This window comes from Sorex fumeus, unplaced genomic scaffold (assembly GCF_029834395.1).
Source record: "Sorex fumeus unplaced genomic scaffold, SorFum_2.1 ptg000007l, whole genome shotgun sequence".
Classification (NCBI taxonomy): domain Eukaryota; kingdom Metazoa; phylum Chordata; class Mammalia; order Eulipotyphla; family Soricidae; genus Sorex; species Sorex fumeus.
Genome location: NW_026606064.1, coordinates 42,244,854 through 42,264,208, shown reverse-complemented (window position 1 = coordinate 42,264,208; position 19,355 = coordinate 42,244,854). Strand labels below are relative to the sequence as shown.

The 19,355-nt window shown below is 35.6% G+C and overlaps 1 protein-coding gene across 3 annotated transcripts in view; it reads right to left on the bottom strand.

The window, feature by feature from the left end:
- RGS7 (regulator of G protein signaling 7) overlaps positions 1–19,355 on the bottom strand; it is a 468,689-nt gene that overhangs the window by 116,632 nt on the left and 332,702 nt on the right. For all 3 annotated transcript variants that reach the window (XM_056130847.1, XM_056130848.1, XM_056130849.1), the window contains exons 5-6: positions 7,895–8,001; positions 2,746–2,797 (exon numbers count right to left, since the gene is read on the bottom strand). In XM_056130847.1, the coding sequence (XP_055986822.1) occupies positions 2,746–2,797; positions 7,895–8,001 (159 nt within the window). The remainder of the gene's footprint in view (positions 1–2,745; positions 2,798–7,894; positions 8,002–19,355) is intronic.

Genomic DNA, 19,355 nt, shown 5'->3' with positions numbered 1-19,355 from the left:
CACAGTCTCACCCTAAACATTCTCCACAAATAAGGGTTACATTTTCAGACACATCCTAGCAGAGACAAGTGTATGAAATAAGTTCTTGAGAGAGAAAGAGGAAAAAAAAATTAGGTTGTAGGAAGGGTAGTTTGCAGATAAGTGAGCACCAGGGTGATCAATAAATTCTCTCATGGGCTGATCTCCTGAGCCAAAATTCCAGTGTAACTTCAAATAAAGATTTATGATCAAGGTTTCCATCTTCTGATTCTTTAAAACAAGGTAAGTAGGATATTCTGAACATTGTTAACCACCTCTAGTCAGGCAGGTTTTCTGGTTTCTAAAATTAAAATTTGGGTCTCATATATGGCTAAGTGGTAAAGCCATTTCCTTCTATGTATGAGGCTCTGGGTGTGATTTCTGAAGCCACACACACACACACACACACACACACACATACACGTGCACATGCACACAAGCACACACACACATGCTCAGCTCTTAATTTCTTTTGGTCAGTTTGAAAAGGGTAAGTTTGTCAGAGTCAATAAAAACAGCACTGAATAAATGTTGTCTTTAAGAAACCCACTTTTAAATATAATTACACAGATTAAAAATAAAGAGGAAAAGAAAGATGAGTCATATTAAGATGGATAAAGAAAAATTGGAGTAGTTAAATTAGTTTCAGAGAAAGTAGACCAGAAAAATTATTGAGAAGAATTACTGGGAATAAATAAGAATATTACATAAGTGATAGAGAGATAAGAGAGCGCATTATGTAAGTGCACAAACTACATGAAAACAAAAGTATTAATATTTGCTCTAACAAGAGCACATAAAAATACTTGAAGTAAAAACTGATAGCCCAAAGACAAATAGAACATTAATGATTACATTTAGAATCATCAACACATACACATACCTGTTTTTGACAGATTCAGTAATCAGAAAAATCAGTAAATACATAGTTTAACAGAACCCCAATTTATAGACTGAAATTGGCATTTATATAAAAATTCATTCAAAGACAGTATAAAATATAATCTCCTTTAGTTCACACATAAATAGCACCTTGTAGCACATTCAAGTAATAAAAGACACTTATGCATTATTTAATATAAAAATTAAGAAAATCCTATTTTTTAATCCAAGTGTCTGCCTTAATTTCTATGGCTTGAATAGACATCCAATTCAAACTTTTTTAAGGATAGCTTTCTAGAAATTGCCATATGACCAGCCTCATGGCTAGATAGAGTTGGTGCACCCCCAATTCTCACTTTTATCCAGCTTCCTCACCTGAGTTTTATAGATATTGGTTAATTTGAATAACTGCCTTTAGGCCATCTAGTTTGCTTTCTTATTGCACCTTAAACTCCCACTTTTATACTTTATATTCACTGATAAAGAATAAATCTGAGAATCCCTACACCTTCACCTTAAACCCCTCAAAATTCTGAGACCAATCCTGACTTTATTTATTTTAAGTTTTTGGGTCTCTTCTGGTGATGCTCAGGGCTTACACTGACTGTGCTTGGGGACTACATATGCAATAATGGGGATAGAAGCCAGGTCAGGGTGCAGGCAAGGCAAGCACCTTGCCTGCTGCATCATCACTCCAGTGTAGCTTATGGCTTCTGTGTGACCCCCAAGTGTGTAGTAGTCAGGCCTTGTTAGTAGTTACTCTGTTTTTGTTTTTATTTTTTAATATCCTGAAAGTTATTGTAAGGGCATTTTGCTATCATAATTCCAATCAACAGAGTTAGTTCAGCCATAAAATTGGTTGTTAATAGAATGTGCAGGAACAAAATATTTGCACATAACGTTTTTTATTTACTGGCTCTCCACAATGACACCTTCTGTATAATTCTCCTTTGAAAATCATCCATCTATTTTGTTATACCTAGGTGTGTAAGTGGAATCAGTCACCTTTGACATCCCAATATCTGTGATAGTTGGAATACTAGAATAACTGTTAACAAATATTTGTAGAAGTGAAATTTATAAACCACGCATTCATTCCTGAGAAAATTAAAGCTTTCTGAGAGACACGAGATAAATACTTTTGTGGAACCAGTTTATATCCATGAATTGTTAACTAAAATTTTAATTATTAGGGGCAGGAGCGATAATACAGGAGATAGGGCATTTGCCTTGCATGCAACCGACCCGGGTTTGGTTCCCAGCATCCCACACAGTCCCCTGAGCACTGCAAGGAGTAATTCCTGAGTGCAAAAGCCAGGAGTAACCCCTGTGCATTGCCGGGTGTGACCCACAAAGAAAAAAATCCTAATTATTAAACTGATTTCATGTTAAATTCACTAAATTTGATGATGATTAAATTTCATATTGCACTTTTTTTTTGCTTGAACTTGGCCTTGCCATGTTGAACATTAGCATATCTTATATAAAAGTGTAAAAGATAGAGCATTTGAAGGACAAAGTATTTAGAACAAAGCACATAGCTGGTGGAAAAAAATTAGTCTCTTCTAGCAGACAAAACTCCATGAAAATAATAAATATTTTAATAGCTTATTTACAATTCTTTAACCTACTAGAAGAAAACATTTTCAAATTTAATAGTCACCATGGAAAACGTTACCAATAAGTTTAGTTACTTTTCAAGAAAGATCATTCATAAGTAACGTTAGAAATAATGACTCTTAGCATTTTACTTATCTTTTCTCAATGACAAAGGTATAAAATGCAAGTTTGTGTTAATTCGGACAGTAGGCTTCAATTAATAAAGCTAAAAGACATAGCACTGACCATAGTCTGTGTTTTCTGGCTCCCAACAATTTGATGGCCAAAAGTAAGGTGTCTGTGAAATGAAAAGAAGTTGTACCTAGGTTAGTCACATTAAAAACTTAGTAAAGTTTCATGTTTATGAATTGTATATTCTTTTAATATTATCTAGGATAGTTTATATTATAAATAGTAGTACTATATGTTTTGCAGTACAAAAATATACTCAGAAAGTGAATGTAAACTTTCTATTCTACATTTACTCTATTGAGTAATTGTTCAGCTTCAAACTATGTTCAGCACTAGCAGATATCTAATATTTTGTACATCTACTGCAACTTTCTGTCAATTATCATAAAGATAAAATATCTAATTGAATTATTTAAACAAAAATTCTTAATGCACAGACTGAAGAAAGACTATTACACTGACTAAAAAAATGAACATTTTATAGTTTTTGAAAGGATTTATATAGCCCTTCCACTTGAACAGATTTCACTCGGCAACATGAATAAAGTTATGATCACCTGTTTGTTTTGTCAACCGTTTCCTTGCAGAATAATGGATTGCAGACATCATCCTTGTATACTTAATTGTCTTTGATTAGTCAATTATATTAATTATTGGTGTGAAACAAACATATTTGGGATTGAATCCAATTACCTGTCTGATCAGTCACCTCACAGAGGAGGTGATTTCAAGAAGGAAAATGGAAAATTAGGGAAAATCAATTTGACTCTGAAATAAGTATTTTCCAAACTGTTCAGTTCCTAGGGGGTGTTAACTTCCCCTCTATTCTTTTCTTGAGAACTGCTACATTAAAACAAGATTATTGATAGTGTATGCACTTAAAAAGTGATGGCAGAAATTTAGGGACTAAAATGAATTATTAACCTAAGGGATATCAAGTCTTACTATGGCTCCTTTTTACGTTACCTGACTCCAACTTGACTCTGGGGAGATGGAGATTTGATAGATATCTTAGAAATAAAAATGGCTACATATTTTAGGGGAGCAGCAGTTGGGAAAAATATTAACTAGTAAACATTAAAATACTGCTTTCATGTGGAATTCTAGTTTTTGAGATACTTTTTATAGATTTATTGTATTATTCCCTTTGGATTACCTTTTTTATTTTGATGGATGTCTGCTTGTGTGTTCTCAGGAATGTATATGTTTTTCTAGTCAGAATTTTTCTTCAAAGATCATGTTCTCATTTGTATTTTTAACATTTAAAATAATTATTTTGTCATTTAGTAAGAACATTCTTACTGTAAAATAAAGGAACATTTTTATCCTGTGATATTACGTGGACATTAGATTATTTAACTAATATAGCAAGTATTTTTTCTAGAAAAAATATTTTGGTTTGTTGTAAAAGATAATATAAAACATTTAAAAAGTCCTTGTTTTTGAGGGTTTTCTTCTCTCTTGCTGCAGCTTTGACCCTAGAGAATAGGGAGAACAGAGAAGGAAAGAAATCCAGAAGGAAAAGAAAAATATGAGAAAGGGGAAGTAATTAGGGAATAGGGGTCAGAGCCTTGGGTATACCAATGATGTGGTAGAGTGATACAATTGTATATTCAAAACACAGACTCTACAACACTAAACATATGAAATCTAAACTACAATCACCAAACTTTGAAATGTGTCTGTCAGGGTGGTAGGTGGTGAGGTGGGGGGGTTGGGAAAGTTGGAAAGGAGTATGGAAACACTAGTGGAGGGAAGTTGACACTGGTGGTGGGATTGGTATTGGAATATTATATGACTAATACTCAGCAATAATGTTGTAAATCACAATTCTTTAAATAGAAAAATAATTAAATTCCTATAGTTAGTTGGAACTTGAAATTTTATTTTAGAGTTCTATTAGATTTTTATTGCGGAGCGATAGCACAGCGGGTAGGGCGTTTGCCTTGCACACAGCCAACATGGCCGACCCGAGTTCGATTCCTCCGCCCCTCTCGGAGAGCCCGGCAAGCTACCGAGAGTATCTCGCCCACACGGCAGAGCCTGGCAAGATCCCCGTGATGTATTCGATATGCCAGACACAGTAACAACAAAGTCTCCAATGGAGACGTTACTGGGCCTGCTCGAGCAAATCGATGATCAATGGGAGGACCTTTTATTTTATTTTATTTATTAGATTTTTAAAACATTTTTAATCTATGAATTTTGTTAGTTTAATTTTCTGCTTTATTTTGGTATCATACAAAGAGATGCTCAGGGCTGGCTCCTGGCTCTTTGCTCAAGGATCACTCCTGGAAGGATGAAGGACCATAGGCCATATAGGGTCCCAGATCTTTAACATGGATTAGTCACATGCAAGGTAAGTAAACTACCTGCCATACCATTTCTCTGGACGCTCAGTGTTGGCTTTTTTTAAAGCTATGAAAAATCTTATCCCAAACTTTGTAGTCATTATTCCATGATCTTTGGCACATATACTTAATGTGAAGAAAGGTAGAAAAGTGACCTGTAGATTGATGTCAGAGCTCAATTCAAGTAGCAAGAGCACAATTAGACAATTGTTATCATACAGTAAACACAAAAAAACATGATTGAAAACATATTAAAAAACTAAGAAAAATTTAAAAACTGAGACATACCTATAAAATTACAAGTCTAAATTACAAGTTTTGTCTGAAACTCAGATCTGAAACTTTATAGATTGCTAACAATTGGAATATCATTGTTACCATAGAAATTATGAACATATTTTATGTACTTTCTAATTTTAATTCATAATTAAAAATTCTTCCATTAACTTCAATTTTATCTTACATGTAGCAAATAATTTTCTGCTGTTTGATAAAAGCACAAAATTGAAGTAAACACTTTGTACAAGAATGTTTTTTCTATTATTAGATTTTTCAAATATATACTGATGAATGTGTTAGTAGACATAGCAGAAAATCAGTTATGATTGACTTTTCTGGAAGTATTTTTTTTGCATTTTAGGCCTGGGTTTTAAATATCTATAATTACTATATTTATAAATATGACTCATTTAGACTTCATTCAAAATGTAAATTGGTATTAAAATAAGATTCAAGTTAATTATGTAATTAAAGAAATTAACAGGGCAGAGGGTTAGCTTAAAATGTTGCAGACATGGGGCCCAAAGCTCAGTTCTTATAACTTATGGCCCCATAGCATTTCCAGGTGCAAGAAATTCCAGCAGCCCCCAATGCTGCTTGGCAGATCAATGCCACATTTCAGGGTCTAGAATCAAATAATCAGTTAATTCTTAGGTCATCACTCCCCAAAATAATATAAAAGACCATCTATTATCCTATATTTCTTTCTTTCCTTCTTTCTTTTTCTCTTTCTTCCCTTGCTTCCTCCCTCCCTCCCTCCCTCCCTCCCTTCCTTCCTTCCTTCCTTCCTTCCTTCCTTCCTTCCTTCCTTCCTTCCTTCCTTCCTTCCTTTCTTCCCTCCTTCATTCCTTCCTTTTCTCTAGCCCTCCATCTCTCTTTCTCTCTCACTCTCTTTCCTTCTTTTTCTGTTTTTCTACCTTCCTTCCTTATTTCCTTCTTTCCTTCCTTCCTTCCTTCCTTCTTCCTTCCTTCCTTCTTTCCTTCCTTCCATCCTTCCTTCCTTCCTTCCTTCCTTCCTTCCTTCCTTCCTTCCTTCCATCCTTCCTTCCTTTCTTTGTTTCTTTTCTTTGTTTCTCTTCCTCTCAATCTAGGCAAATTGAACTTGACAATCTAGCAGTGAAACAGCTCATTCTATACCTATCCCTTGCCCATTTGAAAGATCTTTAAGCATCGTACACTTGTTCAGTGTGAGAACAATAAGAGTGGATTAAAACTTGCAAGTAATGCTAATTTAAATCATCATGGTTATATTTGGACTATGTGTAGGACAAATTGTTTTAAGAAAAACATTGAATTAGAGAATTTTCCCTAAATAAATAAACTATATCCAAAGTTTCTCATATACATCTGATGTGGTACAAATAAATCTTTTATAGATTTTTCTTATTATGAAGATGGAAAAATTCTTATATTGTATTCAGTGTTTGTGAAAATTTTATCAGGCCTAAAGATTATTTAGGTTAGAGATGGCAAAATTGGTTGAACACATCCTTGCATGTGGTAAAACTAAGTTCCATTTCTGCTATTGAATGGTCCCTGGAGCTCCGCCAAGAATGACCTTCAAGCATGTAGCTAGCTAGGAGCATGTAGCTAGCTAGGAATAGCCCTTGAACACCTCCTGGTAAGAAGAATATTACAATGTTTGAAAGTTAAGAATAGAGAGATTTCTCAAAAAGCATTACATGTATGAATTAAGTTAGAGTTTGAATTTTGGCAATACCTGTCTTCATTTTAAAAGCCTCCATTTTTAAAGCATGTAAATTCTACTAGTCAGATACAACAAACTTGTCAGTTATGAATGAACCATACTGTAGGTAAAGGTAAAGGTAAAGGCCCTCCCGTTGATCGTCGATTTGCTCGAGCGGGCCCAGTAACGTCTCCATTGGAGACTTTGTTGTTACTGTGTCTGGCATATCGAATCCTCTCGGTAGCTTGCCGGGCTCCCCGAGAGGGGCGGAGGAATCGAACTCGGGTCGGCCATGTTGGCCGCTTGTAAGGCGAACGCCCTACCCACTGTGCTATCGCTCCTTAAAATAATAACAGCAACTGTGTCATCTAAAAAGACTACAAATGATTCTTGTCACTTTGTAAGTTCTCTGTGCTGCCTTTCTGTTTCAGATGAGTATACACATGAAAATAATCATATCCACATACTTAAAGGAAGACCTCAGAGCCCTAACAGTTAGAATAGCTTGCTAATCTACCATCTGGCTTTAATGAGAATTTGCTTATATGAAAGATAGTTTGGGGTCACAAAACTAAATTGTTATTTACAAGTTCTTCCTATTAAATATAATTTACAGATGAATTATTCTTCTGCCTTCAACATTTCCATTAAGACATTAGGCAGATTTATTTAACTCATCATCACACAATTTTGTTTTAGCAAATCATCTTTAGGAATGATACTCTTTATCTGTTTATTGTTTTTAAATTTTTTGGTTTAGTACTTACTGTTTTCTAACAAGCCTATACTAAAGTAGTATAAGTTAAAATTTCCAAAAGTTCTGTAAAAACAATAAACAAAATACAAAATTCTGTTTTACCATTAAAGTGTCTTTTATTGAACTTACTTGAAACCGGTAAAAGGTGCCATCATCCTTGAGTGTCAGAACGTGATCTGAGATTGGAAAGAAGTAACCATGGGCAGCCATTAATGTTCCCAAATGGAGCGCTTCCACTGTTTCATGAAAACAAACAAAAATGCATATCAAAGCTTTTTTTAAGTGCTAATTTAAAGTAGTGTAGGACATTTTTTGCATATTCGGGGTGGAGGATTTTGGGCCACTCCCAGCAGTGCTCAGAACTTGAGATTCCATATGGTGTATTGGGGATCAAAACTAGGTTAGGTTCATACAAGGAAAGTGCTTTAACCACTGTATTATCCCTCTGGCCTCATTTTGAGTGCATTCTACACCCAGGCTGTTGACATCCTGAAAATCCAGTTTTTGCTTTTTGCTTTTTCTTTCTTTCAGTTATTTCACATAAGCTTTTAAGGTGGATCTAGTTCTTGGTATAGAACTAGATCTATACCAACCAGATCTTGGTATAGAACTAGATTATTGATCAACCTTACCTCATAATGACAACCCACAAAAGTATAATATTTATGGAACATTAAAACTAGAAGTTTTTCATGAATCATAGAATCTGGCTTTTTATTTTATAGATGGGGCATATGTTTCTTTATGTCAATACTTCATGAACAATTACATTTATTATTTATTAAATAAATTTTATTTAATTAATTCTATGACATTTATGTAACACTTTAAACTTAATATCAGTTTTATCATTTCTTGATTTGTGTCATGCATATCTTATACTATTAACAATTTTTCTAATTGTATGTGCCATTACTAAGACAGGCTATCAGGGATTAATAAAGCATCTATAACTATGCTTCTATATCATGAAGAGTCAATGACCTTGCAACAGTCCAGACTTTCTAGGCCATACTATTCTATGTAGTGTATTCTAATTATGAACTATAGAGTATATTTTAACATCACAAAGTTTATATTTACAAATAAATTATAAAATAGTTGGAACATAATATGATGTTCCTTTTATATGAACAAAAATCTCTTTCAACAACAGCTAATAAAATTTGGTTAATAAATTTATTGTTTTTTGTGAAAAACATAATTTTGATAGCTCAAAGCCTATGAACTATGAAAGTATTTTATAACATAACCATATCTATCTATATAACTATTAAAATGATGTTTGTATATCATATACAACTTACGTATTTTCATTTCTTAGATAAGTAGCTATAATATTTATCTTTTGGGTTCTACAACAGTTTTAAAACTATATGGATTTATCTTTTGTTCCCATTAATCATGAAGAACTTTGACACTTACTGTCACCTAATGTCACTAAGCTACTTTCTATTATAGGGCTGGGCATAAAAAAAACCCATGTCATCTTACCTCTTTCATGATTATATTGGCTAATAAAAAATAATTGTTAAATTTTATATATTATGTATTATTTTAAGTACAGTTTATCTTAGATTTGCATTGAATTCTATTATATTGGAAAAATTTTAATTGTTAACTTCTTCTTCTTTATACATTTAGTGCTTTGTTCTCAGGACTAATAAAGAACTATTTCCAGTTATTCTCTTTGCTTTATCCCTGGAATACATAATATTAAGTGTTTCAGTCATCTTCTTCATATTCCCAACCAAAACTCTTATGTACAAAGTGTTCATTTTTGTACAAAAGAACATTTTTTTCAAAAAAATTTCAAATTTAAATGATTTACAATTATGATTTATATGATTGACATGATTTACAATTATGTCCATACCATATTTTTCAGCATACAATGTTCCAACACCAATTTCACCACCAACTTTGCTCCATTAACAATTTTTAAGACTGATTATTGTAATTTGAATCTCATGCTTAAGTATGAGATTAAGCATGGCTCTGTGGTTTGGTATTAGCTCAAAGTCAAGAGCTTCTTAACATTTATGTAGTTATATAACCACATATTCTATAATTTAAAATAGGAAATAATATATGTTTTAGGAAGAACTAAACTTTTGAAGGGATCTACTAACTTTTGTTACTTAGATTATGCCTTTTTCATCTATTAACTAAGATAATAGGCCTATCTCATTGGGATGGTATGAGAATTAAATAAGAATACACTTAACAGGGCAGAGAGATAAGTACATACTTTCCACATGCAGGAGGTTCAGATACTATCCCTAGCACTGTTTCATTCCCCATTCCCCAATCACCACTGAGAGTGATCCCTGACACAGAGGCAGGAGTAGCACCTAAGCACTGCCATTGTTCACAGCTGGTGACCTCAAACCAAAAAATCAGACAATATATAAGAATGTTAAAGTATTTTTTCTTATGCATGGTAGACACACAATAGGTGAGAGTAATTTTTTTATTATTCTTATTCACAAATTTATTTGCAAATATCCAGAATTAACTTGTATACACCCAAGCGAAAATACATCAATACACAACCCACAATGCAAACAACTTGTAATTAAAGAACCAGATTAATGCATTAAAGCCTTTATTGTTATTAAGTAATGCTACTTTGAATAATTTTTTTATTAGTGAGACACCATGAGGTACAGTTGTAGACTTACAAATTTTGTGCTTGGGTTTCAATTATACAATGATCAAATACCCATCCCTCCACCAGTGCCCATTTCCCACCACCACGAATCCCAGTATCCCTCCCACCCCCCATTCCCCCCATTCCACCATGCCTCTGTGGCAGGGCATTCCCCTCTGTTCTCTCTCTCCTTTTGGGTGTTGTAGTTTGCAAAAGAGGTAATGAGTGGCAATAATGTTTGGTCTATAGTCTACTTTCAGCATGCTTCTCCCATCCTGGGAGGATCCTCCCAACACCCTTTATTTGGATGCTCCCTTCTCTATCTGAGCTACCTTTTCCCCTAGCATGTATGGCTGGCCTCCAAGCCATGGAGAAAAATTCCTGGTACTAATGTGGTGAGAGTTATTTTACCTAAAGTTCTTTCAGGAAATTACTTCCATAAATTTGTTCTAATTAAATTTAATGAGGAAATTTATAATCACAAATAAATTCATCTTTTCTAAGCATTTTGTTTTTGTCATGGATTATCTATAAAATTAAAATGGTAGGAAGATCTATGAAGATTGCTGGCTCCTAACAATAAACAGATACTTATAGTGTTGGTCATGTTATGAGAACATGAATGAAGTTTAGGAGATTATTAACAATGTTTTTAACAATGATACGGTGAATGATGGTACCTGAAGAAGACACGAGAATGGAAAACAGCTCAGAAAGATACAGAGTAGATCTTGGAGCTCTAAGCACAGCACTGAGTATAAGAAAACAAAGAAGAGAAAAGAGTCTAGTGCTAAATTGTGGATTCAGATAAGAAAAAAAATAAAATACAGAGAGAACCTAGAGAATATTGCCTGTATCCATTGGATGAGTCAATGAAAAATTATTTGCACATTTTTATCATGCAGTACTAACATAATTTGACCTACATGAAGCTTCCTTGATTATTAATTATAGAAATAAAATAATTATCCTACACCATAGTTTAGGTTTGCTTGCCTGGTGAAACTGGAATTATTACACCTACTTTTTTTGAGGACCAGTATAGTATTTTTGTATAATTTTACTATATGCATTACTATTTCACTAACCTCAATGAAGTCTCAGCACCACACTTTACTAAGAAAAATTTATTTTGATAAATTTTAAATGCTTTTAATTCTGTACATTTTTTTGGTGGGAGTGTCAGTAAGATTAAAGTTTTAAACTGTTTCTCCATTTGGGGGCTGGAGAAACAGTACACGAAATAGGACACAAACTATACATGCCACTGACTTTGGTTTGATCCAGGAGTGGTCCCTAAGGATAGTTAGGGCCTTATACAGAATCTTTAAGCACAAAAATTTTGGCCCCCAAACAAAAAACAAAACAAAATAAAAGTCTAGCTTCCAGGTGGGCTGGAGCGATAGCACAATGGGAGAGCATTTGCCTTGCACATGGCAGACCTGTGGTTCAATTATTCCATCCCTCTCGGAGAGCCTGGCAAGCTACTGAGAGTACCCGCCTACACAGCAGTGCCTGGCAAAATCCCCAAGGGGTATTTGATATGCCAAAAAAAGTAACAATAAATCTCACAATGGAGATGTTACTGGCGTCTGTTGGGGCAAATCGCTGAACAATGGGAGGACAGTGCTACAGTGCTACAGCTCCCACATACTTCAGATGAAAAAGTCAATCAAACCACTAATTATTTAAGGACTAAATTTTTAACAGTATTTACAAATGCTTTTAAATTCATTGAACAAAGAGTAATCTGTAAAGCATAGAAATTATAGAAGAGATTATTCAGGTCTTAAGAACCCAATTTCCAGTGGCTGAAAAGATAGTATAGCTGGTCAGGTGCTTGCCTTGCCTTCCATGCAGCCTACTCGGGTTCTATTCCCACTACCCCATACGGTCACCTGAGCTCCTCTAGGAATGACTCCTGAGCACAGAGCCATGTGTAAACCCTGAGAATTACCTGGTGTGTTCTCTGTCCCTGCACTCCCAAATAAAGCATGACTTCTGTAAAGGATCCATGTTTATTTGCATGAGCTTTCTGCTTCATTTAAGACTGTAAGCTTAGAACTTTGCATATCAATAGCACAAATAGCTATTGAGTCAATGTTTGCAGAATAAGTAAATAAATATATGAATAAAAACATCAAAATATGAAAAACAATATAATAAAAAGGTAAGCTATTTGTACTGCACTGATGAACAGCTTGTTCAGTTCTCTGAAAATAACACAGATGTTCATATTTTCTACTCAAAATACTATTTTAGACTTGGGTGTTTTAGGCATTTTGTTATGGGAAAAAATAATCATGGTGATAACTGCACAAAATACCCGAGAAATGTTAGTGCAGCTATGAGATAAAGTTCTCAAGATTTTTTTAAAAAGACCTATCACTAGTGATAATCATATAATTATACTTTCCAATGGTCCTGCTTCTTCCAAATCTCAGCACAACCTTCATCTTAGTCAGAATCTGGAAGACCACTGACATTCTTAGATCTGAGAGCTAGGAGGGTTTAAAGAGTAATCCATCAAGATTGTCCTCCCTATAATGGCATACCAGATGGCTCTATCACATTATGCTTCTTGGCAAAAATAATTACTAATTAATCTTCTAGTACGTATGTTATTCACATCACTTACTCAGTTAAGTAGAATAAAAAGCTTATTATAGAATTTTAGTTTATTTTTCATTGAGATATTTAAGTCATGATCATACAAATAAAACTCCATTTTCAAGCAACTAGTACTATGTGAAGAGTAATTTCTAAACTCTGAAGCATGCATGCCATTACTCCACCCCAATCCCTGAATGAGCATTATAAAAATTCTTTAAATGCAAAGGGAATTCTGCATAGCAAAGTTTGCTGTTGAGACACACTAGTTAAAGATAATAGGGTGAAACGTGTGTTATAAAAGAGGCATGTATTTCTTAGATCTATAGTTATATACATAAAATTATGTAGTTTTTATTTAATTCCATGTTTATAACATACTTTGAAAACAGAAATATATTCCTTAAGTAGAAGGTTAATTCCTGATATAATATAGTCTAATATAGTCTTAGCGCCTCCAAAACACTCTCTATAATGTTCAAGTAAAGGAAAAACATGTCAAGTGAGTCAAATAATTATAATAATAATAGCAACAATAATAATAATGTCAGAGTTGTTTTAATTCCTGTCAATCATGATTTCTGAACATAATAGCCAACAATTGTTCATTTTCCTGTATAAAGAGAAAAAATTTAGACAAAAATCTACTTAAAAGTAGAAAAATACAGGGGCTGGAGCGATAGCACAGCGGGTAGGGCGTTTGCCTTGCACGCAACCAACATGACTGACCCAGGTTCGATTCCCAGCATCCCATATGGTCCCCCAAGCACCGTCAAGAGTAATTCCTGAGTACATGAGCCAGGAGTAACCCCTGAGCATTGCCAGGTGTGACCCAAAAAGCAAAAAAAAAAAAGAAAAATACAGATTTTGCATAAAAGAAAAAGTATCAACATAAAGTATACTAAATTATGCTACAATAGTAAAATGTTAAGTATTCATCATGATCATTCTGAGTTATAAAGGGAAGATTTTTTTGTCAAGTATTTTTTTGTTTAAGAATAGAAGGAAATGGTCATTTAGAAATGGATAAAAATATTATACTTTTTCTTAGCATTGACATTTGAAAGGTAAGATTACTCATGTGGAAACAATCACATTTGCAGAACATTTTATTCGTAAGGCCAAATAAAAATGAGATATTACTATATTTAGGATTTTCTTTTTTAATTTGAATCATCACAAATTACTAAAGTTTCAAATTTACTCATGATTGAGTTTCAGTCATATAATATTCAAATATCAATCCCTTCACCATTGTCCACTTCCCTCGACCAGTATCCCCAGTTTCTATCCTGTCCCTCAGCTTGCCTCTGGTGGCACCTTTTTTTGTTTCTTTATTTCCTTTTAGTTCTTATAGTATGCAGTATTGTTTCTAAAGGGATATCATACATGTCACCTATTTTCAGCATCCAGTTCTGGTCCCAGATGCCTCTTCCCTCTATCATCGTAACAGTGGATATGAGACTTCCCTGTCCTTTCCTCCCTCCCCCTACTGTAGCAAGCTTTCAACTAAAGACCAGGTCTCCTGAACTTTGTTGCTATTGTCTTTGGGTATTATTTATTTCCCTACTATGTCTCTTTATATCCCAACAATGAGTGAGATAATTCTGTGTCTATTCCTTTCTCTCTGATTCATTGTACTCAGCATGGCACTAACTCTCGTGATCAATCCATACACCATCAAATGTTATGACTTTTTTTCTTTTCTAACAGCCACATATTATTCCACTTATATGTACCATAGCATCTTTGTCTAGTCATCTATTCTTGTGCACTTGGGTTGTTTCCAGATTTTTGCTATTATGAATAGTGTTACAATGAACAAAAGAGTGCAAATGTCCTTTTTGTGTTGCATTTTGGAGCCGTTAGGGTATATTCCCAGAAGTGGAACTGCTGGGACATATGGAAGCTCAGTTCCTAGTTTACTGAGGAAAGTTTATATTGTTTTCCAAATCTGGCCCAGTCAACATTCCCACCAGCAGTGAATGAGGATCCCTCTTTGCCCATATTCACACCAGTCCCAGTTGTTCTTTATGAGTGCCAGTTTCACTGGTATGAGGTGATATCTTGCATTCCTCTCATGATTAATGATAGAGATAATTTTTATATGCCTTTTGGCAATTTTTATTTGTTCTTTAAGGAAGTTTTTGTTTTTCTCTCACAACTTTTTGATGAAGTTTGACTTTTTCCCCCTTATAAGTTTTTTTTTCTTTTTGGGTCACACCTGGTGATGCACGGGGATTACTCCTGGCTCTGCACTCAGGAGTTACTCCTGGCGGTGCTCAGGGAACCATATGGGATGCTGGGAATCGAACCCTGGTCGGCCGCATGCAAGGCAAATGCCCTACCCGCTGTGCTATCTCTCCAGCCCCCCCTTATAAGTTTTTACCAGTGCTTCATGTAGTTTGGACTACAGTCACTGTCACTATCCTCATGTTGTTCATTGATTTGCTTGAGCGAGCCCAGGAACATCTCCATTGTGAGACATGTTGTTACTGTGTTTGGCATATCGAATAAATCACCAGTAGCTTGCCAGGCTTTGCAGTGCAGGTGAGATACTCTCAGTAGCTTGCCAGGCTCTCTGAGAGGGGTAGAGGAATCGAAACTGAGTCGCCCAGGTTGGCCTTGTGGGAGGCCAAGTACAAGGCAAATGCCCTACCTGCTATGGTATTGTTCCAGCCCATAGTTAGAATATTAACCCTTTATCAGATAAGTGGATGGGAAAAAAAATATCCCGGTCTGTGAGGTATTTTTGTATTCTGGTCACTATTTCCTTTGGGGTGCATAAGCTTCCTAATTTAGTGTAGTGCCCCTTTGTTTATCTTTGTGTCCAGTTGTTTGGCCAGTAGCATGTATCCTTAAAATGTCTCTAGCTTCAATGTTCTGTCTATATATTCAATGGAGAGTTCTGTCTATATATTCTTCAATATATTCAGGTCTGACATTAAGATCTTTAATCCGTTTCGATTTGAGTCTTCTGCATGACATTAGACAGGGTTCTGATTCTTTTTTTTTTTTCAAATTCGCAAATAGCCAAGCAGTTTCCCCAATACCTCTTGTTAAGATTAACTGATCATATACTCTGGATTTTAAGTTCTATTCCATTAGTCAAATAATCATAGTAACTATTTGATTACTATGTTGTACAGTTTGAAGTTGGAGAAAATGCTCTTGTGGGCTAGAGTGATAGCACAGCGATAGGGCGTTTGCCTTGCACGCAGCCAACATGGCCGACCCGAGTTCGATTCCTCCACCCCTCTCGGAGAGCCTGGCAAGCTACCGAGAGTATGAGAGTATCTCGCCCGCATGGCAGAGCCTGGCAAGCTACCCGTGACGTACTCAATCTGCCAAACACAGTAACAACAAAGTCTCCAATGGAGACGTTACTGGGCCTGCTTGAGAAAATCGATGAACAACGGGAGGACCGTGACCATGACCATATAGTAGAAAGTGAATCATACCCAAAGACAGTAGAACAAGGGCCAGGAAGATTGGTCCATTATAGAAAGCATGCCACCAACGGGCATGGAGTGTGTAGGGACCACTATGACAATGAGAGTTGGAAATGATCACCCTCGACAATAACTGAGTGCTGAAAGAAGGCAAAATAATATGCAGGACACCCTTTCAGTAACATTTTTGCAAAACACAGTGCCTGAAAGGAAAGTAAGAGGGACAAAAAGAGGAGAGAGAGAGAGAGAGACAGAGACAGAGACAGAGACAGAGACAGAGACAGAGAGAGAAGACAAGTATCTACCATAGAGGCAGGCTGTGCAGCAGGGGAGCAGGAGGGTGGGGTAGGCAGGCTGTAGGGAAACTGGAAACATTGGTGGCCGGAAGTGTGCACTGGTGAAGAGATGGGTATATTGGAATATTGTATGTTTGAATCTCAATCATCAACAACTTTGTAACTGTGTATCTCTTGGTGATTCAATTTAAAAAAAAAGAAAAGATAAAGTCATGCGGTTTGCTGCTACATGGATGGACCTGAAAAGTATCATGCTTAGTGAAGTCAGTCAGAGGGAGAGTAACAGACACAGAATGATCACTCTCATATGTGAGAAATAATGAAACATTGTAAAGGACTAAAAAATGACTAAAGATAATATTAACGAAAAGCATGAGGTTGATCTTCATTATGGAGCTTGGCACTGGAGGGTGGGTGTTAGGTCAGGGAAGGAAACTAAAATATTGGTGGAAGAAGAGGGCAGGGTGCTGAAAGAAGGAAAGAGATATATGTATGATGCCCTATCAGTCACAATATTGTAAATCACAGTGCCTTAAAAAAAAATGGTGCTTTCTCATAGAGACAGACTGGGAGCAGGAGGGAAACTGGACACTGGTGGAGGGAAATGGGAACTGCTGAAGGGACTGGTGTTGCAACATTGCCTGCTTCAAGCTCACAAATTACTTAATAACTTATAAAGCATGATGATTCAATAAGGTCTGTCACTGTCACTGTCCTCTCATTGTTCATCGATTTGCTCGAGCGGGCCCAGTAACGTCTCCATTGGAGACTTAAATCATTAAAATATATTTTAAATGCTAGAAATAAAAATACTGGATTAAAAAAGTTAAAAATAGAGAAAGATGTCAGGTGTGATAACGACAAATTAAGCATTGAATTTAAAATTATTTTATACTTGCAAAAACTTGTTCATGTTTAAAATACAACGTTAATGACCAAAATAATGCATTATGAAGTCATTGCAATCTATTAGTAAATAATACATAGTTAACAAATTTGCTGTTCCTATTGAGAGCAAAAAATCCTGTGCAAATTTTTGTAAAAATATGTGGCTGGGGCTGGAGTGATAGCACAGTGGGTAGGGCATTTGCCTTGCACGTGGCCAACACGGGTTAGATTCCCAGCAACCCATATGATCCCCTGAGCACCACTAGTAGTAATTCCTGAGTACATGAGCCAGGAGTAACCCTCATGCATCTCCAGGTGTGACCCCCCCAAAAAAAACCCAAAAAAATAAAATTAAAAAAAAAGATGTGGTGATGGAAATTGGCAAGTTTTAGTGAAACTATGTTATCCTTTCTTAATGGTTGTTTATTCTACACCAGATCACATAGAACTTTCTTAAAATAGTGTGTAGCTTTACTTGATTAGGAAATCCAAGATCTTAGTTTATTTCTTATTGCTTTCAATCATAGAGCTTCTATGCAAGAAGAAAGGAACTCTTCACTAGCCTATTTGAACTATAGAAAAAATTTTAAAAAATTTAATTTTTTTATAAAAAAATTAAAGGTTGTACAACCACAACCTTTCTAAGTAAATGGTCTAACCTGGGTAAGTGAAGTAGGTGAAGTGATGCAGTAAGTGAACCTCAAGGAATTGAAGTAAATGAAGTAAGTGGTCAACCTGAAGCCATGATTAAAAGGATCGTCGATTTGCTCGAGCGGGCCCAGTAACGTCTCTATTGGAGACTTTGTTGTTACTGTGTCTGGCATATCGAATACGTCACGGGGAGCTTGCCAGGCTCTGTCGTGCGGGCGAGATACTCTCGGTAGCTTGCCGGGCTCTCCGAGAGGGGCGGAGGAATCGAACTCGGGTCGGCCATGTTGGCCGCTTGTAAGGCGAACGCCCTACCTGCTAGCATTTATCCCAGTAAGCAAGAATGGTTCAAAATAATCAAACCAATCAACACAATACACCATATCAATGCAAATAAAATAAAATCACAATCATATCAATAGATGGGAGGGGCTGGAGTGATAGCACAGCGGTAGGGCGTTTGCCTTGCACGCAGCCAACATGGCCGACCCGAGTTCGATTCCTCCACCCCTCTCGGAGAGCCCGGCAAGCTGCCGAGAGTATTTGATATGCCAGACACAGTAACAACAAAGTCTCCAATGGAGACGTTACTGGGCCCGCTCGAGCAAATTGACGATCAACGGGAGGGCCTTTACCTTACCTTTACCTATCAATAGATGCAGAGAAAACATTAAACATGGTCCAACATATTTCATTATAAAAACAAACAAAAAATGTGGATAGAAGAATTATTCCTCATTATATTTAAAGCAAGTTACCATGAACCCACAACAGGCATCATACTTGATGGCGAAAAATTAAAAACCTTCCCTCTAAGATCAGTCACAGAACAAGATTGCCCACTCTCTACATTATAATTCAATATAGTTTTAGAAGTTTCAGTCAAGTTAGTTAGGTGAAAGAGAGATATTAAAATCATTTAGATCGGAAAAGGAGAAGTCAACCTATCATTTCCAGATGACATTTTGACTATGCTTAGATTTCTAAAGAGTACAAAAAACTCGAACAAGCAGTAAGTTTATACCGTAAAGTGGCAAGTTACA